Source organism: Haliotis rubra, unplaced genomic scaffold (genome assembly GCF_003918875.1).
Source record: "Haliotis rubra isolate DU_JTF1 unplaced genomic scaffold, ASM391887v1 Scf77, whole genome shotgun sequence".
Taxonomy (NCBI): domain Eukaryota; kingdom Metazoa; phylum Mollusca; class Gastropoda; order Lepetellida; family Haliotidae; genus Haliotis; species Haliotis rubra.
In genome coordinates, this window is record NW_025767490.1 from 925044 (window position 1) to 952149 (window position 27106).

The 27106-nt window shown below is 39.6% G+C and overlaps 1 protein-coding gene across 1 annotated transcript; it reads left to right on the forward strand.

Moving 5' to 3' along the window:
• Positions 1-1188: 1188 nt before the first annotated feature.
• LOC124260558 (citrate synthase, mitochondrial-like) lies at positions 1189-25784 on the forward strand. Its single transcript, XM_046694880.1, has 10 exons — positions 1189-1326; positions 5413-5463; positions 15545-15652; positions 16417-16635; positions 17763-17933; positions 19457-19656; positions 19782-19911; positions 21727-21828; positions 22765-22974; positions 23897-25784. The coding sequence occupies exons 1-10, from the start codon at positions 1279-1281 to the stop codon at positions 24059-24061; spliced, it is 1404 nt and encodes a 467-aa protein (XP_046550836.1). The 5' UTR covers positions 1189-1278; the 3' UTR covers positions 24062-25784.
• The last annotated feature ends 1322 nt before the right edge of the window (positions 25785-27106 follow it).

The window sequence follows — 27106 nt, forward strand, 5'->3', positions numbered from 1 at the left end:
ACCCGATCCCGTTATAGTCGCCTCTTACGACAAGCATAGTCGCCTTTTATGGCAAGCACATGGGTTGCTGAAGACCTATTCTACCCCGGATCTTCACATGTCTCTGGTGTTAATAACGTAGCAGAGGGTGCATGACTGAGTATGGTTTTACGCCGCTTTTAGCACTATAAATTCCACCAATACACCGGCGGGGAACACCAGAAATGCGCTTATTACATTGTACTATCTGGGGAATCGAACCCGGGTCTTCGGCGTCAGGAGTGAACCACCAGGCTATCCCACCGAATCTATTATTCCACCATTTTTGCCCTGGTCTGCCCTGGTTATAACGTCAAAATGTGGGCGTTATATCAGGGAAGCCATTTTAGTAAGTCAATATTTTAATTACTCTAAATGTAACTTGTTTACATTCAGTGAGTTGGGCACACATCCATATTTCTTACAACCGTTTCAGAAACGAAGGTACTGGGGTCGAGATGTAGTGCTTGAGTTTACTATGTACTAAATTTTAGTAGTCCGAATGATCCCCCGTAACGACACAGACTTTCATTTCACGGCCTGATGAACATGGTCAGCCTTTCTCTTGATAGCTTATAAGTATTCCGACGTCAGCCATGCATGCACGGGCGTATATTGTACCTGCATGAATACGTTCCTTTCACCTGAGGTGGCGAACATGCGCTTATCATCAAAGACCATTGTGTTGTTTCTCCAGGCTGCTCGTAAATCCTTCGGTTATAAGTCAAATAAGTTTAAAAATGTTCCTATGCATTTTCAGTATAACATATAAAAGCGAAGAAGTGTCTTGATAGTGGTCTCTGAAACATAAAATTGGCGTCCGTTGTCTTCAATTAACACCTTAGACTAGTGTTGTGTATTAACTAGCCGAGAGCCGCGATGCGGTCCTATACAAGTCAAGACATGACCCCGCTATGTACTAACCTGTTAATTAAAATTCATTAAGATCCCGAGGTTGCCTTATAAATAATACAAATTAGCACTACGTGGAATGAATAAATTATGTTTTTATTATTTATTAATCAGCAAGTGTGTTAATGTTTAGCTAGGTAGATAAATGGCATGATGTTATAACAGCACCCAAAACCCAAACTCTAATATACGGTGAAATTCGAAATTGATTGCCCGCAAGCGCTTCCTGCCCGTCGTGATTCCCCGCATCACGTGACCGGCCCATAATGCCTAGGAACATTTTGTGACGTCACGAGGTCTCTCCCCAACTCGTGGAGTCACACAGTACCGGTCTGACTCTGCAGAAGAATGTCACTTGCACGTACAGCCACGCTACGACTTCTGCTGCAGAACAAGGTAAATGAGAACAACAACACCAAGAACAGTTTAATCTGTTTTTGACGACCTCAACACAAAATGTTTGCCACACACGGCGTGTGATATGTAGATTCAGCCGCGAGTTCGATATTGAGCTTCACCTGTTAGCGAAGACGATACGTCACGACAGACCGAAAAGCTTTGATTGGTTCCGAAATCACTCTTGTCACAATAATTGATTCATATCGCACATCAGATATATGTTAGTATTATATTCCAATACCTGTTGTGGGTATTTAGCGTCCGTAAACCTCCCCAAACTAGGTGCAAGATATTGTTTGTCAAGGTCAAACTCGCATCAGCTGTCAAATGTTCAATAGGGCTCATTCCACACACACGATAGATAATATGTAGGTGACGAAGATCACATACATTTTAACAAGTATGGTTCGTTATTACAGTAGGTGACTGCACTTTCCGATTTTAACTAACTAAATCCAGTTGTCCTGACGACAATAAGTGGGTGGGTATGTTCTACCCCAATGCATGGCAGGCCTCAGCTAGGCTTCCTTACTCATCAGCATTATCACTGACAAGATACAAGGTTTCCTTGTGATTTGAAACTGTTTAATGCCTGTATTTTCACAAACCGAATTAAATAGCTGTCTGGGCTTTCACGCTCTGCAATGCAGTCTAGGCGTGGTTTTGTATGTATGAATGAAAGTTTATATGTAGATCTAGAGTTAATAAATTAAGTCAGATTTGGTCGGGAGGGTAAGCAGATTATCAAGCTTTTCAAAAATATGCGGGTTTACCTATAATAGCTTATGATTAACAGTATTGGGAGCTTCTTTAAATACAGCACCACAACTTCTTGTGAGGATGATCTGTTATAAGTCACTTGTCACTGAGACTCTAAGTGGCCAGTTTATGTGAGCTAGGAATTTGTTGGCTCAGAACTCACACTCTTGTTTGCCAGTCAGTTAACCGACTTTTATATGTTCTTACTGATAACCTTGGTATTTATTTATTTTGTCAAGTCTAAGATGTTGGAATGGGCTGAATATGTCACAGACATGAAGGTTACAAGTAGGCGTGATGCTTACAGACACCTCCAAGTGATCCTAATGCCAATTGTGGCGAACTGTTCTCATTCTGTAATCAACAAAATACTGAGCATCAATGGACGAGTCAATACGAGAATCGTATTGTTATACTTTGTAGTCTGTGTTTTCTGACGAAGTGTGGTAGAAGGCATTATGCAATGACAGATCACTTAGAGGAACTTATGCGCATGTCAACAGTGCAGTAACTATTTCTTTAGCCAGTCTAATTTGAAACAAGTTGTCACAAATACAGTCATCCCTCGCAATAACGCTCTTCACGATACCGTGGATTCGGTTAAACCGCGGGGTAATGCGATAGCAATATATAAGATCTCTGTTAGAATAACTGCTTGACATATAAATTATTCTGATAATGGAATAGAAATTCTTTGATGTTATATTTTCGGATCGTTTTTAACTGTACATTGGACCAAAACATCGATCTGTGCACAGCTGATTGCTATTTCCAGCTTAGTTGAATAACAGGTAGCATGACAGGAACAACAATTGACTTATCATGTCTTATGTTTCATTGCAAGTTTCATGTACATACATCTATTTTCATTGACATGGTTTGTTTTTTCGCCTCCAACAATACGATATAGTTTTGACTGGGCACAATACACGAAATAGCAGTTTTGTTATGTCCATGGAAAATACTATTTTACTTGGCCTTTGTTCCACGTTATGTAATCGTTACTATAACGCAGGTGTGTAAAAACGCGGGGGGTCATCCATGGACCCCAAGACCCACGTTATGGCGAGGGATGACTGTAACAGAATTGGGTAATGTGACATTTTTGTAAATTTGTGCTGATTTCTGAAAGTTGACCATGTATTGCTTACAACGAACATGCACTGAGTTGTCACAACATTATTGATTGTCTATCCCATGGCAGTCGCAGTGAGGGCCAGTCTTACATTGTGTAGACATTGAGTGCTGTCATAAAGTTTTTATGATGGCTTAGTACACATAAATCAAGAAATAGACATGTGTGGAAGCCTAAACTCAACACAGTTGAAATCTCTTCACATATACTGATAAACTACAGTGTTGCATTAATTGACATGAAACAACATGTACAAGTTAAGAGCGGTCCTAAGAATTTATTGGCCATTCTGAGGGCTAAATAAACAAAACAAAAAACATTTATGCTTGTCATGTACGTACCAAACAATGATCACCGCCCCTTGTACATGTGTGCAATATAGCAATAATTATGACCACCCCTCCCCCCCCCCATGTCCCTCGTGTCTTTGCAGGGATTAAAGATTAAAACATAGTGTTTGAGGTGACACCTCCCCCTCCTCTCTCTGATTGGTCTATCAAGCACCACTCATGACACCTACCAATTCTTTAGTGTTATTTCTGCAAGTCGATTGAAACCCGATTTTGACTCTCAACTTAACGATCTTGCCACAAATGGATGACGATTTATCCTCACAAAGTGGGTGTGTGGTCGAAAGAAGCGCTCTGATTGGTCAACGCTTTTAAATCTGCATGTTTTTTTTAGATTTGCGGAAATTTTTACTTTCAATGACTGCTTGACTTGAAGTTTTTTTCCCAGCAATGGCTTGTCTAAAGAAAGCATCATTTGTAAATGTCTTCTTAACAAACATCATCCACCCAGAGGACTTACTTCTTTGACTTGATTTTAAAGTCAACATCAACCCCTAGCCATAAGTTATAAACAGTCCTTAAGCTGGTGGTGTAAGTCATCTTTTTTAGATATGGACAATGAAATTGTCTGCTCAGAATACTTATCTTGCTGTTACTGAGAATTTAGAAGTGCTAATCTTATTTCTGATGGGCTAAGTTGAACGCTCCCTTGGCAAGGGTTTGTTAGCCATCTTTAACAGGAAGAGGTTTGGATTCTGAGTAAAGATTAACCTAGGTTGCCTAAGTTTGTTATCACCTTGTTCATCAGACACGAGTGAGTGAGTTCAGTTTTACACCGCTTTTAGCAATATTCCAGCAATATCACGGTGCGGGACACCAGAAATGGTCTTCACACATTGTATCCAGATGTGGACTCGAACCCAGGTCTTCAGTGTGACGAGCAGACACTTTAATCATCAGGCTACCCCAGCACCCCTCATCAGGCAATGTGAAGTGATAGCGATAGGAGAGAAGTGTGTGACTATGCAGTGGTGACACACATTCACTGGCCAGTGAACTGAATTACTTCCCAGTCATCCTGCCTGACATGGTCTACAAGTGATTGTACAGCTAATCACTGCTTTTGTGAATCTTGTCATGAGTGGGCTTCTGTATCTGTGAAGTAATCATAGCAATTTGCCTGTTCAGTCATGTTTAGAGAATCATTATTTGAAAGAATGGTTACAGTGCATTCATTATTCTACCATCAAGGCACATAATTCTACACCTTGGAGGGGCGGGGTGTATGTCTAAAGAAAAGCATTCCATTATTGGTGAATGTGTCCCCAGCTGGTCCTCATACCATTGTTTGGTGTTTTTGAAATTTAAATGTCAATGGGTCCTTATCAAAACACCCTAGCCCTAATGTTAATTATTGGGGGATCTCAGGATTCAAATACCATAAACTTTTCATACACTGCCAATAACTCCTAATGAAACCTCGCAAGATAATATGGTGGTTTTCGTTTTGTAGGGCTTGCTAAAAAGAATAATCTGAAGCTATTTACATAAACTATTAAAATATAATAGGTTTAATTCACACACGGTCTACAAAGTTCTCTCTTTATTCGTTGCTTTTGAAATATGTTCATAACACTTTTCAGTCGGTAACCTTGCATGAGTGAGTCACTGATAATCAGGTGATGTGAAACCTGTTCATTTCTTGATGTTTTGCATGTTTGCTCAAAATGCTCAAAGTTAATTCTCCACTATTTAGCAATGTTGACAAATAACATTTATCTATTTCTGTGATCTGTATCGATAGCATCCTTTTAGATTGTAATAATGTGTCACAAAATGTTACGGAATGAATGTACATTGACTTTGTTGTGTAATGACACACACTTCTTGTTGTTTCAGAACCTTGTTCTGCCAGCCGTCTCAGGAGCACGCAATGCCACCTCGACAACAGTACGTACATCTTGCTTCTTTCAGTGGTACAGTTATTAGCCTCAAAACGTTTGTTCCATGCAGTCGGACACTGGGGCCGGTGGGTTGTAGATTTCTATCGGACCGTTGGCGAATATGCCGGATTTGCCAGAGGGTCCGACGCTATTCGTCAACACTGGTTTTATGTTTAAAACATTAATTGAAGCTTGTTGTATGCATGTGTAATGCGAATATCGGTCTCAAAGACTGTATTCTAGAATACCCAGATATTTTAAATGATTGATATTAAAAGCAATATATTTAGTGGTACTTTTAGTCTTTTTATGATCACAATTTATATATTCATTGTTTTTTTTATTGTGATTGTAAAATAGTGGAATGAAAATTAATACAAATTCACTGAATCTTAAAACAAATATGCAAATACGATAATAAAAACATTGTCATCTGCTATTTCGGCTCAAACAGCTGGTTAATTTGTTTGTTGTTCATGAATATATTTTTTGTGCTCTTGTTAATATATACTGTGCATTTGCACTAGATAACAAAGGATTTCTGGATGAAAGCTTGGAAAAAGTAACCATGGTTACCACCACAAACTGCTTCAAATTGGATAAATCCAACAGACTTCACCATTTGGGAACGAATTACTTTTATTTTTTATGCCTTAGTATTTATGTTTTTTGTAAACACGAGAAATGTGATCAAGTATATGCTTGTAAACGGTTTCAACTTTATTTATCACAGTCGTAATGGTGAATCAGCCTGTTTTGTCATGATTTCTCTTAAACAAGTAATAACCTAGTGAAGGTATGAATGCACAATGCTATTTAGAAAGTGGCAATTGTGAAATGTTATATTTGGGATTGCACTTTTCAAGCACAGTACAGATTCTAAAGTACTGTCGGAAATAGAAAAAACTGTTTTTAGGCTGTCACTCAGTATCCCTAAAATTTACACAATTGCAAATAGCATATGTTGAAATAACCCACATTGGCCTAACTCGGCATTCAATAAAATGCGTAATAGGATATCCAGAAAAGCATGTTTACTCGTAATATTGGACAAAACTTAGAAAAAATAAGAATAGCTGCTGAAAACAATAGATCAGTCTATAGGTGGCAATAAGGTCGCTCAGCCAGATATGACGACGGGCCTTAGACACACCTGGCATGTAATGCATGTGCTGCCCACAGGCACAAGGGGTCATCTCAAAGATATTTCATGCTTTTTCATGTGTGTCATATGTCTCATCTATTGATTAGCATCTTACGTGTCTTCCTTTCATAAAAAGTTATGGTGAGATATGTAAAAGAGTGTGATACCCATAGAAAAGCTTAAATCAGCCATCATATTAAATGTCTCAAAATATATAGGTGGTATATCCACCCAAAGATCGACATGACTGGATATTATTTGTATATTGTTATGACATGCCGTATGCTTCCCCAGTTTAAATTCCCCTAAAGGATTATCTTATCTCAGCTGATACCTCTATCCCCCAGGCCGACCCCAACCACCGTCTGCGACACCCGTCCTGTTTTTGCTTTTGAGACGACCCTTCTACCTGTTTCTTTTTATGGTGATAGTGAGACTCCATGGTAGCTGCATCCTTAATAGTAACGGGTAGTCTTGATCTTATGCTTTGTGTATGTGTATGTGTAAATGACAATTATGGGAAACCTCTGAGAGTGTGGGTTTGCATCACAGATTGGACTCGACCCAACTGGCTATTTGTGCAGTGAACTAGCTAGTTCTCTGTCCTACAAATAGTTAACGGCTAGCTATTTGTGCATTGAGCAGCTAGTTCTATGTCCTATGAATAGTGAAGGGCTGGCTATTTGAACAGTGAGATAGCTAGTTCTCTGTCATACGAACAGTGAACGGCTGTCTATTTGAACAGTGAACAGCTAGTTCTCCGTCCTGTAAATAGTGAAGGGCTGGATGTTTGTGCAGTGAACAGCTAGTTCAACGTCTTATAAATAGTGAACGGCTGGCTAGTTCTCTGTCCTGTAAATAGTAAACGGCTGACTAGCTCTCTGTCCTGTAAATAATGAACGGCTGGCTATTTGTGCAGTGAACAGCTAGTTCAACGTCTTATAAATAGTGAACGGCTGGCTAGTTCTCTGTCCTGTAAATAATGAACGGCTGGCTATTTGTGAAGTGAACAGCTAGTTCAACGTCTTATAAATAGTGAACGGCTGGCTAGTTCTCTGTCCTATGAATAGCGAACGGCTGGCTGTTTGTGCAGTGAATAACTAGTTATCCGTCCTATATACAGTGAATGGCTAGCTATTTGTGCAGTGCTACATTTGCAGTCTTCCATGTCCATGCTTGTCATTCAGAGACAACACTGGGGTATGTGAATGGTGACATGACTAGCTCTTTGTCACCATGACCTGATGCTGTGGATGGTTGCTCAAGCGTTCAGCCAGTGATGTGACTTGGCACTGTTTACAAGCCGTTGAAATATTGCTCGCTGTGGTATCTAAAACCTGCACATTTTGTGATCTACCTGTCATACTGGATTGTCAGCAGTGAAATTTGTAATTGGGTTGGGAGTTCTGCAGTCACAAAGAAATATAAAGTCGAAACATAATCGTGATTATCTTAAAAAGCAGAAATATTTTGTTTTTACTTATCATTGCAAAAATAACAGTGCTTACAGCATTTATAGTAGATAAAACTGTAACTAGTCATTCATCAATATCTGCTCAGTCGTGGATATTCAGCTTCAAATCTGAATCAGAGGTCAATAGATGATCCAAGAGTGAAATCAGATTAAACATGGATGTTTTAGCAAACAGCTGTGGTAATATGTAGGACCATAACGATGCATCAAACTATCAATGGATTGCAATTGTTGAGTTTTCCGATAGCAATTAATCGATGTTAGAAATGAAAAACTATCGATGTACGTGTGACTATCGATAGTTCAGTATTGACTTCTGTTGATATTGCTCAGCGCAAAATACAGGATGTTTGAGTGCAGACTTCATTGAGTTTGTTTTAACTGTTTATTTACTCTGTTTCAAGTTTCTTGTCACTCATTTAAAAGACTGAAAGGACTTCAACTTGTTTTTGTTTCATATAAACTATACATTTAATGATTAATTTGGGAAATGTCTTCAAATGAGACAATTCAAGGAGAGAAAAAACTATTGCAATAGGCTATCGCAATAGTAAGTTGCAATAGCAGGGCTCGATTTAGTTCTTTGATACTTGCACTGATGCAACCTAATATTACAAAGTGCAACCTTGTTATTAGTCTAACTTGCACCAAGTGCAAGTCAATTTTGAGTGGGTAAACCTCTGAATAAAACATCTAAATAATTCATAGCATATTTCTTTCATTACATATTCCAATAAAAGCAGTGCAACTGGAATTGGGCTGGTGCAAGTAGGTTTTATCTTATACCCAGTGCAAGTCAGTTAACATCTCTTATCGAGCTGAATAGACTGTAATAGTCACCCTTAGTTATATGGTTATGTTACCATATCTCTGAATGTAAGAATTTAGGGGTGACTGTTGAGGGGGAAACAACTATTGTGATAGCCAGTGTTGTTCCTAGGTTTGGTAAAATATGGGCCCAAGGGGCCCCTGCATGTATGATTTTAAGGGACACCAGAAAATTTAGAGGGTCCTGAAAATTTGAAAATAGAACAGAAAACATAATAAATTCACTGCCATTTAATGTTTGAATCAATCATGAACCTTGATGGGTTGAACATGCTCAAAATTCACAAGAAATAAACCCATGAATATTGATTTACCCATTCGACCTGGTAAGATCGGACTTTGGGTTTCCGCTTCATGTCAGCGTCCAAGTCAGTTTTTGTGAGGTAATTGTGCACTGGTGGAAATGTTTATTCATTTAAAGGACTGTTTGTCTCATGAGTTCCATTTTGATCCCTCCCTTTTCTAAAAAAACACGTTAGTCGCATCTGCCGCTTGGGCGGGCCTGCTTTCAGCTATGCTTGACGACCATGTGTGCGTTAAATATGTAACAAGTTATTTCATAGGCTGATAAACTGCAAATCTGACGCATGGATATACAACGACGAATCTGATAGTCAAGAGTTAATGCATTCAAAATGGCGGCGTAAACATCGTGTTGTTGGTTTGTCGAGTATTGCAGGCAAAAAATAACTTTAATCTCGGCATATTAATAAAATGTCAACTTTATGTGAAGGTAGGTTTCTTTAGAAATAGGACGGTTACGACTTCCGCCCGTATTCCCCCTAAGTCTTAACGACGAGAAACATTTCTTTGCGTGGCATTTTTAGAAGTTGAAAATGTGTTTCAGTATGTTCAGATACAGTTGAAAACATGTTAAAACTCATCCTTATCAGGTGAGGAATATATGTTAGATTCTGGTGATATGATTTGAATGAAGTCTTTCCATAGGACGCGCCGATGAGGACGCGCTGTGAGAAATTTTATGCGCCATGTGAAAAATTATTGCGTGATTCCCGCAAGCCCGCGCTCACGGCACAACACTGATGGCGATAGTCTATTGCAACTTACTATTGCGATAGTTTTTCTCATTTGAAGTCATTTCCCATATGAATGTATAGTTTATATGAAATAAACACAAGTTGAATAACTGACAAGAAATTCAAAACCCAGATCAAGTAAACAGTCACGTTTGTTTAAGAGGTAACAGGGGCAGATAACGAAAGTGAACGAATCTGGTACTTCCTCTATTTTGCGCTGTGTATTCATTACTAAACTATCGATAGTCACACGTACTATCGATGCATCAATAGTTTTTTTGTTTCTACCATCAATTAATTGCTATCTGAGAATCAACAATTCCAATCCACCGATAGTTTGATGCATCATTACAGCCCCACTTCAATAGCTTACAACAGGAACTGTGTACTGGCTGCCGAACAGTTATCGCCATATTTTAGCGGTATTTACAAATTTACTCCACCGTTACTTAAAGTAATGAAACAAAATTGATCATGATACTAAATTAGCTATTCACTGATGTGTCTAGCCCATTCTATGCCACCGATTGTGTTTTTATGAAACGCGGCGGAAAGGAATCATGACTGGACAAATAGATGTTTCCTCACAATTAACTGTAACAGTTATCGCCATTTCAGAATTCCTCATATCATTCGTGAAATAATATATATTTATATCATAAAAACCTCGAATAATTGTAGGGTTGTAGCAATACGCGAATGTATCGATGCATTGATACATTTGTACTGACGATACGATACGGGATACATGCTTGCGTGTATCGATTCCTATTTTAAAACTTTATTGATTAAAATTTTTGTGCTATATCCATCTCCTTCAAAGTCTTGATAGAAAAATTATACGGGACCGCTCCGATAAATAGATGTAGCTAGCTTTACTTAAAAGTGGAGGTTGGAAACCAAACTAACAGCTTTCTGTGATTGGCTAGACTATTTTGATGGACCAATCACTTAAAAAGTAGGTTGGAAACTAACGCTGCGTAAGGTAATGCTATGAAAAGGCCCGAAAATAATGTATCGGCGATCGCGATACGTATCGTATCGTGACCTTAAAATCGTGATACGTATCGTATCGTGAGATTGGTGTATCGTGACACCCCTAGTGACTTGTTTAGTTTTTTTTTCAGTAGATTGATAGGGAATGAAACAATGACTTTTGTGAACTTGAACTTGCTTTTATATAGATCGTGTAACATCATCGCGACAAAGTTACAAAAAATGATAGGGTTCATACCTTTATCTTCCATTTTTCTCTTATGTTACTTACCGTGAAGAATTTTCTATTGCTGTCATTAATTGTTTTCAAATACCGTGTGAAAAAATAACAGAAGTGTAATTGATCGAAACTGCGCCAAATCAGATGTATTGGCGATGACATTTACGCCGCGATAACTGTTCGGCAGCCAGTAGAGGAGACAAGGAGATTGCACAACTTTTGCTGCACACCTGACATCATTCTCGGACAGAGAATAAATGAATAAAAGCAGAAATATTAATTATGGTTTTTTTTCACTGCTTAGTTTCTGCCATCTTATAGAACACATGTGAAAAATGATGTATGTAATTTCTAAATGTAAAGATCCAGTTGAAAGGTTTTTATTGACAGCAAATGTGATTATGCTGCTAATGAATAAATACAATCACACACTGACTGATATGAATGATAGGGATGTATTAAGTCTGCTTTTAGACTTATAATATGTGCAGAAACTGTAATTGTTATTCACAACTCCAATGCTTTAAGCCGTCTATGTGTAGTTCTGTTCCTGTGTTGACTCTAATCAGTGTGCTAGCATTCTGGTCACATTTCATAAATAAGCCAGAAGAATAGAGAGTTGGACACTGCTTTTCATACAACCTGTATCATATATTTATTAAACCGTTTCATTCAGACATTGTTTTTATACTAGTGTTGGGACTTGGTTGAAATCTCACAATTGATGATTGCTTCATTACCAACCGAACAATCATCGAAAAAAATTGGTTAGCGTCATTTATCATATTTTCCTATCCAGGTTGTTATTGCAGATATGTATAACATGTTGCAACTTGCTACTTTAAAGTGATGACTAATATATCATGAACATAAACTTCCTGGAGTCTTCAGAAATATTCAGTCATGACTTTTCAGTTAGTGAAGTGAGTTTTCTATGAATTAAACACGTTTTCAGGCCCTGACACTTCAACGATATGTTCCATTGTCAAGTATTTCAAAGACTAAAAAAGTAGTTCCAAAATCGTTTATGTTCGATTATGAGAAAATGTGATCGATTGTTTGGTCGTTTGGTCACTGCGACCAATCTTCGATTATTTCAATTAATCACACCACCACTATTTTATACTACTAGTAATACTACCCCATATCATCAATACATCATATATTTATGTAACAGTTTTATTCAATGTAATTTTGTATTTGTATGCACACACATTTCACAAATAAACCAGAGGACAGTTGGACACTAGGGCTGCAACGAATACACTATGTGGTGAATATGATACGTATCATGAATATTGGGTACCGAATACTAATAATTATTCACGAATACAATATTGTTGTTAAGTGATGGATTTACAATATGGAACGCCGTTGTTGACAGTTTTTATTTGTCACAGCAATAACCAGTGATCTCATGACACTCAAATTTGGTATGTAATAGGTATGTATAGTCGACAGTACCATGTGCAGCCTTGGCCAACTAACATGACTTGCGCTACTGCATTGCTAGTACATATTCAATCCTTGCATATCTCACTTTACAAAAGTACACAAGGGTTAAAAAATCGTAAATATTCGTTAATATTTGGTTTTGGTGACCACGAATAACGAATTGAATTCATGAAGGGCTTCGTTTCGATTCACCGAATATGCGAGTGATTCGTTACAGCCTTATTGGACACTGCTTTTTATACAACCCCTTCTATGAATTGTTGGAATATTGTTAAAAACGACATAAAAACTCACACACTTTTCATATGTGCCAAACGTAATATGAGTATCAGTTTATGGTGGTAAAAGAATAAAACATCGTTGTCAAAAGTGCTGAGTATGCATCAGGATGTGTAATATAGTATCACCATACCACCATTGGCCTCACACTCCAGAGCTTGGCAGAATGTTTCATTTACTGTGTTTTTACATGCTTGAGTAGACATACTTCACGCTCTAACTCACAAGCTGTATATTAACAGGTGAATATCATGCTGGTGGTATATTTGCATATATATGAATATAGACCGTAAACAGACCGTAAACTATGTTGTTATAAGCTGTAGGGGTAGTGGCATGTAGGGGTAATGGGGGGTTACCATTTCAGTCATAGTCAATCCTGTTGTGTTTGTGGTTGTGGTTATTGTGCATTCGTTGGTTTCACATTACTTTTCAACTCGCTGTGCGCATGCGAAAAATATCCACTGGCATGTTTCCGGTTTGGTCGTATGTTTATCGATAGTGTAAACACTCCAAAGAAAACAAAAATCTAAACAAATATATAGTTTTATGTCGAATATAACTGATCCCAATTGATTTATGAAACAGAGGCCGGGATTAGTTACATAAATAGCTTCGCTTATGTCAACAAGCTCTTGTATAAAGACATCTCACACCACCGTCCTTCCCGCACATCCCCTTCTCACAACTAAACAAACACATCTCTGATGGAATTGCAACCAAAATAGGACATCAATTATTGAAAAGCAGAGGCAAATGGGAGTATGTACTCAGCTATGAACAGTTGTCATAACGTAAATCATTTTCATAACAGCTTATATTTACAATGCATTTACACTATTGATAAGCATATGACCAAACCGAAACATGCCAGTGGATATTTTTCACACGCTCTGCGCATGCGCACAGCGAGTTGAAAAATCATGTGAAACCAACGAATTTAATGACTTACAATACACTTTCAAGCAGTACACATTACATTTTTTTTCGAGTTGGGTAAAATAAATATAGGTTTGGTGTAAAAACATTCACAAATGTTTCTTTTTGAAATTGATTAACAACACAGAGGAAACAATGACATGAATTTCTGTCAGTTATCATTATTGTTTGACTACAAAATGGTGGTGACTGACCATGATGGGTAATATATACTGGTAGCTGCATGTAATCTGAGTCACTTCAGCTTCTACTATATCGCAATATGTAGCACAAATCAATGCATACTGCATACTTGTTGCAAGAGGCAACTAGCGGGTCAGTAGGTCAGGCTCGCTGACTTTGTTGACATGTCATCGTATCCCAAATGTGTAAATCAATGTTCATGATGTTGATCACTTGATTGTCTGGTCCAGAATTGATTATTTACTGACTGCTGCCATATAGGTGGAATATTGCGTTAAGACAGCACCATAGAAAGTCATTCATGTCAAGTGATGATACATTTTATAGATGAGAGGGTTCTTGAAGCAATGATTGTCAGCTTTCCAAAGCTTTAGAAAGATAGTGAATCCGCATTACAGAGTTTTGATCAGTTGGAGAATACTCATACTATCCCTGCTTAAAACATTTGAGTCTACAGGCCTGAACGCGGCTCTAACATCATCTTTATTAGATTTTAATGGCGTACATGGACCAGCATGACTGAACCTGATTTTACAAGACTTGGGCTTTGGACAAGGCACTAAAGATGAATACTGTATAACTGAGAAATTATTAAAAATCAATACAATATATTCTGTACAGATACCTCATTCCAAGCATCACTCTTACATTAACTCGAGTGAATAATGCAAGGTCTTGTGACAGATATTTGCATCCAGTATGAATAAATGTATAGAATTTTAAACCAAAACAATATACTGTATTATGATAGAAACAGTAATATTCAGCGTAGTTCACTGACAAGTACAAACATGGTGAATGTCCTATAATTAAAGTAATTATCATGTGTTGTTGTGGGGTATACCATTTTTCACTTTACAGGACAATCATATGGACTATAAGCAGGGTAAGGACCCTAAAATTCATAATTGGGTTATTTGGACCCAGTTTTTTGTAGGTCAAGGTGAAAATCCTGATAATGTTTAAGAAAGGTAACAGTACTCATGTAAGTTGTAACTTGCTGTTGTGGCTTTATGAGAATCCTGAGCCTTCCCCCTCCCTCTGTATAACTCTCCCCTCTACCTCCTTATAACTCTGGGGCAGTGGGGTAACCTACTGATTAAAGTGTTCACCTGTCATGCAGAAGACCCAGGTTTGATTCCCTACATGGGTACACTGTGTGATGCCCATTTTGGTGTCAACCCCACAGTGACACAGCGTAAAACTAAACTCACCCTATAACTCTCCCTCTCCCTACCTATAACTCACCCTCTCCCTATAAGTTACTTGCCTTCTCTCTCCCCTTCAACTCTCGCTCTCCCTACCTATAACTCTCCCTCTCCCTCACTACCTACTTTCAAGAATGGCGCTGCTTTTATGTCACATGGACCCCAGCATGCCAAGTGGGTCCGTGTTTTGGGAAACAAGCAGATACGGCAATGTACCTGCATGCACTGTTATGTTAGTACATATTCTTTTAGTAGTACATTTATCGGACAGTAATCCAAATGTCAATATATGTATGTTTAAAATGCCTCTTTTTGTCTATTTCAGAATTTAAAAGATTTCCTTGCTAATGAAATTCCAAAGAAACAGAAGGAAATTGTGGAATTTCGGAAGCAGTATGGTGAAACTAAAGTGGGAGAGGTCAACGTGAACATGGTGAGTGTAACAACAAAGAAACGTACTATGGTTCCTACTCCTGTTGACATGCTGTGGTGTGCTAGGATCCAGTCTTCAACATTTGCTTGTCGTAAGAGGAGACTAACAGGATTGGGTGGCCAGGTTGTGACTTGCTCAATGCATGTCATTATATTCTAATTGTGTTCATCAATGCTCATGTCAATCACAGGTTCATCTGGTCCAGATTGGAGAGTTCAAAGGCAGCATCAATTAGCTTGAATATAGCCTAGTGACTGGTGAAACAACACAAAGACAAAACAAATCTGCTTTGGATCGTAAAGTCCTTGTGGTCTTGTGCGTCTTTTTAAACAAGTACAATGATTCCAGGGTAGCCTAGTTGTTAAAGCATTACCTCTTCACATGGATTCCTGGGATCGATTCCCACATGGGTATGATGTGTGGACCTCATTTCTGGTATCCCTGCTGTGTTATAGAAACCAGATTACACCTTAAAGTGGCATGTTACCTGTGTTACCTGTTTACTGCAGCTTGAAATACTAATGGCCATGTGACCATAGCAACATAATACAAAATGGCAGACAAATACTCAGAATAGTCAGATGTGAGAAGAGTGGGTTGTCTTGTTTTGGGTTTTTTACAAATTACTGATAAAAGAAAACATGATGTGAAAATGATATCGTGGAACAGTAACTGAGTTTACATAGAATCATCTATTTTAAAAATATCTTAGATGTCATAGTCGCAGAAAGTTATGAATACTGATTTCTGAATGTTTATTCCAGATGTATGGTGGTATGAGAGGCATCAAGGGTCTTGTTACTGAAACCTCTGTCCTTGACCCTGATGAGGGCATCCGTTTCCGTGGTTACAGTATCCCAGAGTGTCAGAAGGTCCTGCCCACAGCAGGAGGGAAAGGAGAGGAGCCCCTGCCAGAAGGCTTGTTCTGGCTCCTGGTGACAGGACAGCTGCCCACACAGGCTCAGGCTGATGCCATCACACAGGTGGGTGGGGGATGATGACACAGGTGGGTGGGGGATGATGACACTGGTGGGTGGGGATGATGACACTGGTGGGTGGGGGATGATGACACAGGTAGGTGGGGGGATGACACAGGTGCATGGGGGATGATGACAGGTGGGTGGGGAATGACACGTGGGGTGGCAGAGGTGGGTGGGGGAGGACTCCGGGTGGGTGGGGATGATGACAGATTGGTGGGGAATGACAGAGGGGGGGACACAGGTGGGTGGGGGATGGCAGAGGTGGGTGAGGGATGACTCAGGTGGGTGGAGAATGACGCAGGTTGTGGGGAATGGCAGAGGGGGTTGGGGGGGGCCTGACTCTGATAAAAGTAGCAAATAATTGACTGGGCAGCTGCCGACAGGTGGGTAGGAGATGACACAGGTGAAAATATCAAAATATTTACTGGTGATTCACATAATTCCACGATTTCTCACTTCTGTGATGGATGCCATAACATAAGTCATATTGTCTCTCTGACTTAGAAATAGCTTAAATACAGGGTTAGACTTTAAAAAAATGAGTCATGGTGACTCACAGTAATTGAGTTTGGAGTCATTTTCTAAATTTGTGGGTCATGAAAATATTTTGTTGATAAAAAATTTGTCCCATTATTAATTCTGAAAAAAGCAAGGACTGTGAAAGTATTGTCCCCACTTGTGAGTGATCTGATGCAGTGCGTGGTTTATGTTCATTTCCATACACTCTAGTACCCATCCCTATCATATAAACTAGTGTGATGAAATAGATTAAATTTACTGAACAGACACCACCAATGTGTCACCACTCACAAGTAATGTGAAATATGTTGATTTCCATTTGACTTATTCATTTCATTTTTGCTGATAATTGCTACTTCAATAATTAGATAAGAGTTATATTTGATATTTAGGTATTTTTAAGAGATCTATTATTAGCGATCTCTATGATCTGTATCATAGAGCCAGCCTTTCTCAGACCCATGACTAACGTTTAGTCCTTTTTGAAAATAACATTTATAAATTCCTTTAAGGATTGCAATTTCCATGGTTCTGTCCATGGCTAAATTTTGATGTTTGTGGTATGGAATCCTATATTAGGTACACTATCTGTTTGTATATATATTGTGTAGGAGTGGAACAACCGTGCAGCTCTGCCAAACCACGTGAGCACAATGTTGAACAACTTCCCCAGCAACCTTCACCCCATGTCTCAATTCTCGGCTGCCATCACTGCCCTTAACTCCGAGAGTAAATTTGCCAAGGCCTATGGAGAAGGTGTCAACAAGAAACTCTACTGGGAGGTAAGATATCACTGTGTTGGCCCCTGCATATTAACATGGCAGTACCATCTAGATTGTTTATAATGTTGGATTTGGAAATAATGCGGATGTTACCAGACCCTCATCTGCAATAGGTACTAGAGAAGCAATGTGACATGGTAGTGTGACAATAACACAATTTTGTTTCATTCGAAATTAAGTGTGAAAGTCAACACATAATTAAAAGGGCCATTCCATTATGTCAAGTTAGCGGGTCCCAGATTTTTTAGTCATGACAAGGAAAGCAAACAAGGTATTGTTATCTGCCTATATGTAAATGTCAGAAATGACCTTGACCCATCAACCAAGTAGACATTAAGTGATGGTTGTTGAGTTTATCCTATTAAGGACTTGAAACAAGTACTGCAGGGGTGGAAATAACTTTAAAATTGCTAGTGTACTCCAGTACAGTGGCACCTGTAAAATCACTTGCCCTGATAATTTTTCCACTATACCGGCTGATTTTCCTGTTCATTTTTTAAATAAGCTACATAATTAACATTAGAAAGTCAACTGGACACCGGTACAGCGTGATATACAAATTTGCTTGCCCGACAGACAAAAGCACTGGACTGGGACGTCGGGCAATGGGTTATTTCCACCCTGTACTGTCCAGCTCCGACAGTATGTTCTGGGGTATGGAAGGGTGTCTCAGTGGGCTAGAACTGTTAAAGCCACATACACATGGATGCTGCATGATTGGAATAAACCTCAACACAGTAACACCTGATCCAGCTCATCTTCTTTTTGAGAGACCATCTCTTCCTGTTTTCATGTGTTTTATTCTGGTAATGTCCCCAGCAGCCAGTTTGACCTTATTAATTGAGCCTTCTTTTCAAATGATACATATACAGGGTTTTACCTCGACTCACAAACATGGGGGTCCTAGGACCCCTGATAATTAGTTTTAAGGGTGCTTGCAGTTGCAGGCGATACCAGGGTTCAGTGAAGTATCGGTGTATGGGACTGTATATTGGTATAATGCCTGGAATGAATCATTGATCATGTGGACTGATGGTTAAAATGATGCACGTTACTGCTCTGAAAGAAACAACCAAACACTTAGCAAAGTCATAGATGTTTTGTGGCTACAGTGAATAATATTGTGCCCCTCTGGATGCAGTGAATTTATTTTCTGTGTCTATTCTCTACATTTGTGCTTACTGGATGCACATTTGTTCGTCGCGCAAACCTCTGCATATACAGTCTTTTGCTTTTCGACCAATTGTGGCTTGACCAGATCAAGTCTCCATTGAGATCCAGGTTAGATCCAGGTTAGATCCATGCTTGTGATGACAGGCAACTAATGACATTAGATGGTCAGGCCTGCTGGTCAATGTCAATCACTGGATTGTTTGGTCCACTCTGTTATTCACAGAGCACTATCATACAACTGGAACATTGCTGTGTGTGTCATTAAAAAACAAACAGCAGTAATGTACCTTGAGAATTTGTCAATGCCTTCACTCTTTGATTGTTCATGGTTTCGGTTTTGTTGTTGACAGTCCACATACGAGGATTCCATGGACATGATTGCCAAGCTACCGACAGTTGCAGCCATCATCTACAACAACCTGTATCGCGATGGCGCCACCCCTGCAGCCATTGATAACAACAAGGACTGGACAGCCAACTTTGTGAACATGATTGGCTTTGAAGATCCAGCGTTTGTGGAGCTCATGCGACTATACTTCACCATCCACAGGTCAGTCTGAAGTCATCTCGTGATGTCTTCCTGTACAGGGTTATTAGGGCTGTGTATTAGCAAAATAATATGGTTTCTTCTGTGTTTCCTCGTGTTTTCAATGACGAATCCCGTCTTTCCTTCAGTGACCACGAGGGAGGCAACGTCAGCGCCCACACAACGCATCTTGTTGGCAGTGCTCTGTCAGATCCCTACCTCAGTTTCACAGCAGGAATAAATGGCCTTGCTGGGCCCCTCCACGGCCTTGCAAATCAGGTAATGACTGTACAGGTTGGAGCACAGGGTATCTCAGCGACAGGGGTTTAATCAAGCATTTCAACACAGGGCATATAAATCCGTCAGGACATTACGGCATCCGCCAGATGACGTCCTTACCTTTTTAGGTTGCTCCTTGGACAAGGTATTCGGGGTGTTTGGTTCAAATCCTAACATTGAAACTGAATGGCCGCTACACATACAATTCATGTTTGTGCTCAACAGAAGTAGAAACCTTTGGTCATATAGAACTTCATGTAGTGGTATAAGTCAGCTAGATTCTGAAACAAGAAATTAGTCTGTCTAGATTTTCTTAATCTCAAATTAAAGAACGAGTGGCCATAGACATCCTTGAGTCGTCCATGTAAACAGGTCAGTTTCCATGTGCTAAATGTACAGGAATAAGTTTGCCAGGTTTGAAAAGATGCTTCAGTCCAGAAGTACATTATCTGTCCTAATGCAAGGACACCACAGAACACGTTTTTGTTTTGTTTTGTATCGATGCGAAATAATGCACTTGCTGAAATAATTTACCTAATACTCATTTAATGACTGCATGGTGCATTTGTCTGGCAAATAGTGTATGATGCAGACTTGCCTATCCTTACGAAATGGGCATAAGGCTTACTATTTTTGGTGCTAAATTCCAACCTTACGATCATACTGAAATTCCTTACGACTTCTACAAATAAATGGTAGAATACTAGATATAGACATGCCCATGCTATTTATAGAGTCATTTACGGTACATAAAGTACTGAAAAACAGAAGTCGCATCATAAACATTATAAATAATCTATGCATCTTCCAGTGCTGGTAAAGTTTGTTACAAAGTGAAAGACTTTAAAAACCGTTAATTAGATCGGCACCACATTTTACTATTAAACACTATATTACGATTTTAACCAGCAATGTCTTTCCTTTTTCTTGACATTAACATGCCTTACTATCAAATACATCTGCCTTACTATTTTTTTTAGCTGATCTTACTAATTTCTTTAAAAGGGCGTAGGCAAATCTGCATGATGTTGTTAGTATTTCTAATTCACTTGATAAAAGTTTTGTTTTATGAACATGTCAACACCTAACTTTGCTGCTGTATAACTTGAATACTGAAAATGCAGTGTTTAACAATTGTCTCTGAAACATGGGCCAATAGTTGGTGTTGGTAGGACTGGTGGCAAATGTGGAGGCGCTCAACGCGCGGTGGGCGAGCTGGCTAAGGCGCCAGGCTAGTAATCCAGCGAGGTTGAGGTGTCGAGATCGAGCCCACCTCTGACCGGGTGTAAAAACCTTGGAGTCAACTTTGTGTGCAGACTCTTTCAGTGTTGTCACAACCCCTAGTGTACAGTACACAACCCGGTGCACTTAAAAGAACCCACGAATCCGTTGGTATTTGACCAGATGGTGGCCACATGAATACGTGTGAACACCTAGTTGCGGGTACAGCAACGTGCAGTGAACTTGGACAAAGTACTGTGACTATGTGTCCCAGTCCACCCAGCTGTGAATGGGTACCTCGTTAGAATGAGAAAGCCACAATAACTCGGTGCGCCTAGTGGCTGCAAGAGTTGAATACTCCCTAGGGAGTTGAGATTAATAATACGATGTGCCGTTGAGATTGACATCCAATGATCGAGGGAAAAATACCAGCGCCTTGAGCATGCACTAGTTGCCTGGATATGTGCGCTATATAAATATCCTATAATAATAATAATGGTGGCATGCTGGATTGTTGTATTGTATTGTATTGTATTGTATTGTATTGTATTGTATTGTATTGTATTGTATTGTATTGTATTGTATTGTTGGCAGGAAGTACTTGTGTGGGTGACCAAGCTACAGCAGGAGCTCGGAGGAGAGGTGTCTGATGACCAGCTCCGCGATTTCATCTGGAACACGCTGAAGTCAGGACAGGTGGGTGATTTTCATGAAACTATGGGCATTATGCAATATAATAATTAGCCTTTGTTCTCTTCAGATGCATAACCTATGTGACTCATCAGACACAGCTTCTGGTTTGAACATCACAAGGCTGCCTTTTTTACTTGTTTTGATATATGTATTAAAGTACTAATCCTTTTGTTTTTATCATGGACTCTTTCAGTTGCTGTATATCCTGGATGGGTCAGTTTGCAGGGCTCGATTTAGTGCTTTGTTACTTGCACTGGTACAATCCATTATTACAAAGTGCAACCTAGTTAGTAGTTTATTTTGCACCAGGTGCAAGTCAATTTTTCAGTGGGTAAACTTCTAAATAAAACATCTAAATAATTCAATAGCATATTTCTTTCATTACATATTACAATAAAAGCAGTGCAACTGGAATGTGACTGGTGCAACTAGGTTTTAATCTTAGGTTGCACCTGTGCAAGTAGGTTAACATCTCTTAAATCGAGCCCTGGTTTGGTTGAGTTGCCTAGTGGTTAAAGCGTTTCGCTTTTCTCGCTTTAGACGCGGGTTCAATTCCCCACATGGGTACAATGTGTGAAGCTCATATCTCATGTCCCCGCCCGTGATGTTGCTGGAATATTGCTAAAAGTGGCATACACCTACACTCGCTCCGGGTGGGTTGGATCTTAGCAGATGATTCTGGTGTTCATAGTATTGGCTGCTTTTGTGTCATTTTACCCATATGGCATGGTTTATTGTTCATAATATCGATCACTGGATCGTCTGGTCAAAACTCATGGTATAGCTGGAATAATCCTCTGTGTTGTTTAACAACAAACACATTAATGTACAAACATACGCTGCGATATCATGGTCAACTGTGAAAATCGTGCAGGGGAAGGTGAATGTGTCCATGTTTCATGTCACAAGTGTTGTGCTAATGCCAACCTTCCATCTCAGGTGGTGCCGGGTTATGGCCATGCTGTGTTGAGGAAGACCGACCCTCGCTACACCTGCCAGAGAGAGTTTGCCCTCAAGCACCTGCCCAAGGACCCCCTCTTCAAACTGGTGTCTCAAATCTACAAGGTTGTCCCAGACATTCTCATAGAACAAGGCAAGGCCAAGAACCCATGGCCGAACGTTGATGCACACAGCGGTGTTCTCCTACAGGTGAGAGCAGTGCTATAGTGTTCCACTTGAAATCAATGTGCAGATGCTCTGGAGCATGTTTAAACAACACTTCTCTGAAGTATTTCCAGTGTATACTTAACTCAAATCAACATAAACTTATTTTGAATGTATTGCTGATAATTGTGTTCAAATTCAGAAGACTATTGCCAGTCATGACATCTCACTCTTTTGTTTTGCCTTGTGTGGAAATGTATGTCCTGTAGTTTTTTTGTGTGAAATCTGTTATATAGTACTCAAAAGAAGTTCAGGAACACTTGATTCCTCCATGACCCGTGAAGGTCCAGGTTAGAATATTGATCTTCATTAACCCATGCTTGTCGTAGGAGTAGACTAACGGGATCGGGTGGTCAGGCTCGCTAGCTTGGTTGACACATGTTCTTGTATCCCCAATAGATCGATGCTCATATAGCTGGATTATTGCTTAGTGCGGCATAAAACTAAACTCACTCACTCACTCACTCTTTATCATGATGATTCAGAGGTAGTTCTTGTTCCTTTCTGTGGATAAAGAATACAAAGAAGTTGTTATCCAGAACCACTTCTTATGTAGTCATCCTCATCCAACTTCTGACCCGTGAAGATCCGGGGTAGAATAGGTCTTCAGCAACCCATGTGCTTGCCATAAAAGGCGACTATGCTTGTCGTAAGAGGCAACTAACGGGATCGGGTGGTCAGTTTCGCTGACTTGGTTGACACATGTCATCGGTTCCCAATTGCGCAGATCGATGCTCATGCTGTTGATCACTGGATTGTCTAGTCCAGACTCGATTATTTACAGACCGCCGCCATATAGCTGGGATATTGCTGAGTGCGGCGTAAAACTAAACTCACTCACTCACTCATCCAACTTCTAAATGCTTTTCAAGAACTTCAGCCAATGTTTAGGTGTCTTTAATTTCAGTACTACAAGCTGACACAGATGAACTACTACACTGTACTGTTTGGAGTATCACGGGCTCTAGGCTGCATGGCCTCTCTCATCTGGGACAGGGCGCTCGGGCTTCCCATAGAAAGACCAAAGTCCTTCGACACACCAGGCCTCATGAAACTTGTTGGATCCAAGTGATTAAACATTTGGTTACCATAGGAATTTTTTTAAAAAGCCACGTTTTATAGAGAAACCAGAGTATCTTTTGTACATCTTGATTTCTTCATTTGTTTGAATCTGTTTTTGAAAATAAAGTAAGAGAAAATGTGTTAGTACGTTGGTATGGTTTGTTTGAGGTTAAGCAGGAGTATGACAATCCTAAGATGAAGTTCATGAGACATTTCGCAAAGCATATTTTAGACATTAGGTATTCATGGTAGATTCCTGTATATATGCTTTACTGTACGGACATTATGCTCTGGTAGGAAATTTGAGAATCAGAATTGTTAGCGAAAAAGGGCACAAGCTTCATATGTCTGTGGATATTTTTGGAAAAACGAAGCCAGTGGTGCAAAGTTTCAGTCATCATGATGATTCTGGTAGTGATGCAGATACATGTGTATATATTGTTTAACAGTCACCATGTAAAACATTTTCGTCACCATTTCTGAGATGGGCAGTTTTCTTCAGTCATTGGGAAATGTCTGATTTAGTGAAAGCACTTTCATGGAAATTGAGAGCAGTTCATAAAACCAACATAACAATTATCACATTTTTGACAATCTCTTGAAATATACTTTAATATTTCTCTCAACACCAATGTTTGCCTTTGTTTATACAGAGAAATCTGTAAAAGTATGTTGTGGGTGTAACCACCAAATTTTATCAACAATGTTGAATTTCTGCTCAGTGTTGCACATGGAGTTGTCTCCCTTCAATTTAAAAGCAAGCAATTTCTGTTTGTATTTGTGTGAGAGTGTGATTGTCAGATGTGATTACTCAATTTCACTTCAGTGGGATGTATTTTCAAATACAGACTATACTGAGGAACCCAAGCATCATATGTGCTATGTATTGATGACTGAGAGTTTGCACAATAGATCCACAAAGGACTTTATGTAGTGTCGGTGCTCATCTGTACAGAGATGCTATAGTTCAACACTGTCGGCCCTATAAGTTACTCAGGTTAAGACACCTTTTAGATAGTAGTGTATTAGTTGTATTAATAGCTTGTGTACATACTGTGTGCGTTGTGAACATAGCAATCAAATACTATTCTATGTAACTGTATATGATGAACAAATCTGTCTAAGTGTTGTTGCCATCGTATTTCTAGCCATACATATCAGCCGGGGAGGTTGTTAACGGCGCTTTAGGCCACTTTTGTGCCAGTATGTTGTTACCATAGAGCAGAGTTGATAATCTGGGCCCCATTTCACAGAGCAATCGTAACGCTACAATTGTCGTAAGTCAGTGTTATGGTATATGACTTACGACAATCTTAGCATTAGGGTCACTTTGTGAAATGGGATCCAGGACCCCCTTCCTAAAAGCGATCGTAGTGCTACGACAGTCGTAACTCCCATGCTTTAACATAGACTTATGACTGTGGTAGAGCTACGATCGCTTTGAGGAACGGGGCCCTGATTGGTAAAAAATCCTATTACAGTTGTTTCAGATAATGGTGATAGGAGTGTTTCAAACATGTTATTTGTGTCTGTCCCGTTGTTTACAATACACAAGATATTCTTACTGTAGCAAATACGGATTAAAGGTGTCTTGACTTGAAGGATCTTGTTTGAGTGGCTGGTTGTTGGTAATTCATGTATTGAGAACATATAATTGTACACGGTGAGATTCCTCTTGATGATCATTGGGCAATTACATGTGTCATGGAAAGAATTAAACAACATTACGTGTTTTTTTGTGTTATTGTTTTTTGCAGTCTGTTTAGCAGAAGAAAAATAAACATGACCCCAATATGACAAGGCAAAATATATGGTGTGTAGGGAGAGTTGCCTACCTTAGCCAAAACGGTCATTATCCCTGGTGAGCTATTAGCCTATCAAAGGTACGGGAGTTAGATCACCTCAGGGCTAAGATCACTTTGTGAAACAGCACCATGAATTTAAGTGATTTACATAGGCCCTTGAGTTGTTGACCGCCTCCGTGGTGTAGTGGTTAGAGCGTCCAAAAGACGTTAAAATATGGTACTTGTTGGTCCCTGCCTGGCGCTCGGCATTAATGGGTACAACAAGGACTGGTCGGCTCGGAGTCAGTATAATGTGTCTGAGTGGGGTATTCATGCTTCACTGCGGCATGGTATCTCAGTGGGCTAGCCCTATAAAACCAGCTTAAGTCTGGGCTAGTACAAGCAGCCGCAAGCATCGTCATATGAGCGAAATATTCTCAAGCACGACGTAAAAACCCAATTTCACCTCACCTCACCTTGAGTTGTTGTTCCATTATTAGCGTTTTTAAATAAAGATTATCCTGTAAATACAGTAAACTACATTTATGACCAATTCGTTTGACAGATACAACCAGTTTGAAGAACCTCTAACTGCATAGTTTAGTGACCAAACAAAAATAAAGCATTTAAGTAAATGAAATTAGTGATCCTTTTGAGCTTGTAACCTCAGTTTATGGGTGGTGGTGTAGCCTAATGTTAAAGCGTAAGTTCGTCACGCTGAAGACCTGGGTTCGATTCCCCACATGGGTACAATGTGTGAAGCCAATTTCTTGTTTTCCCCACCCCCCCCCCTGCCGTGATATTGCTGGAATATTGGTAAAGGACGTATAAAACCATACTCGCTCACTCACTGTAACCATAGTTTACTGTGTATAGGATAATGCACTTCTGACATTGCTGGAATATTGCTGAATACGGAGAGCATTCACAACTTCCGTCAATGCTGGACCAAAGTTTGTTTAAAATCTATCCACAGCATGGAGTGAGTTTAGTTTTACGCCGCACTGAGCAATATTCCACCTATATTGTGGCGGTCTGTAAATAATCGAGTCTGGACCAGACAGTTCAGTGATCAACAGCATGAGCATCGATCTGAGCAATTGGGAACAGATGACACGTGTCAACAAGTCAGCGAGTCTGACCAACCGATCTTGTTAGTCGCCTTTTGTGGCAAGCATGGGTTGCTGAAGACCCATTCTACCCCGGATCTTCCCGGGTATCCACAGCATGGACCTGGTGGAGGCAATGGTCACCCCACTAAGTTAACGCCA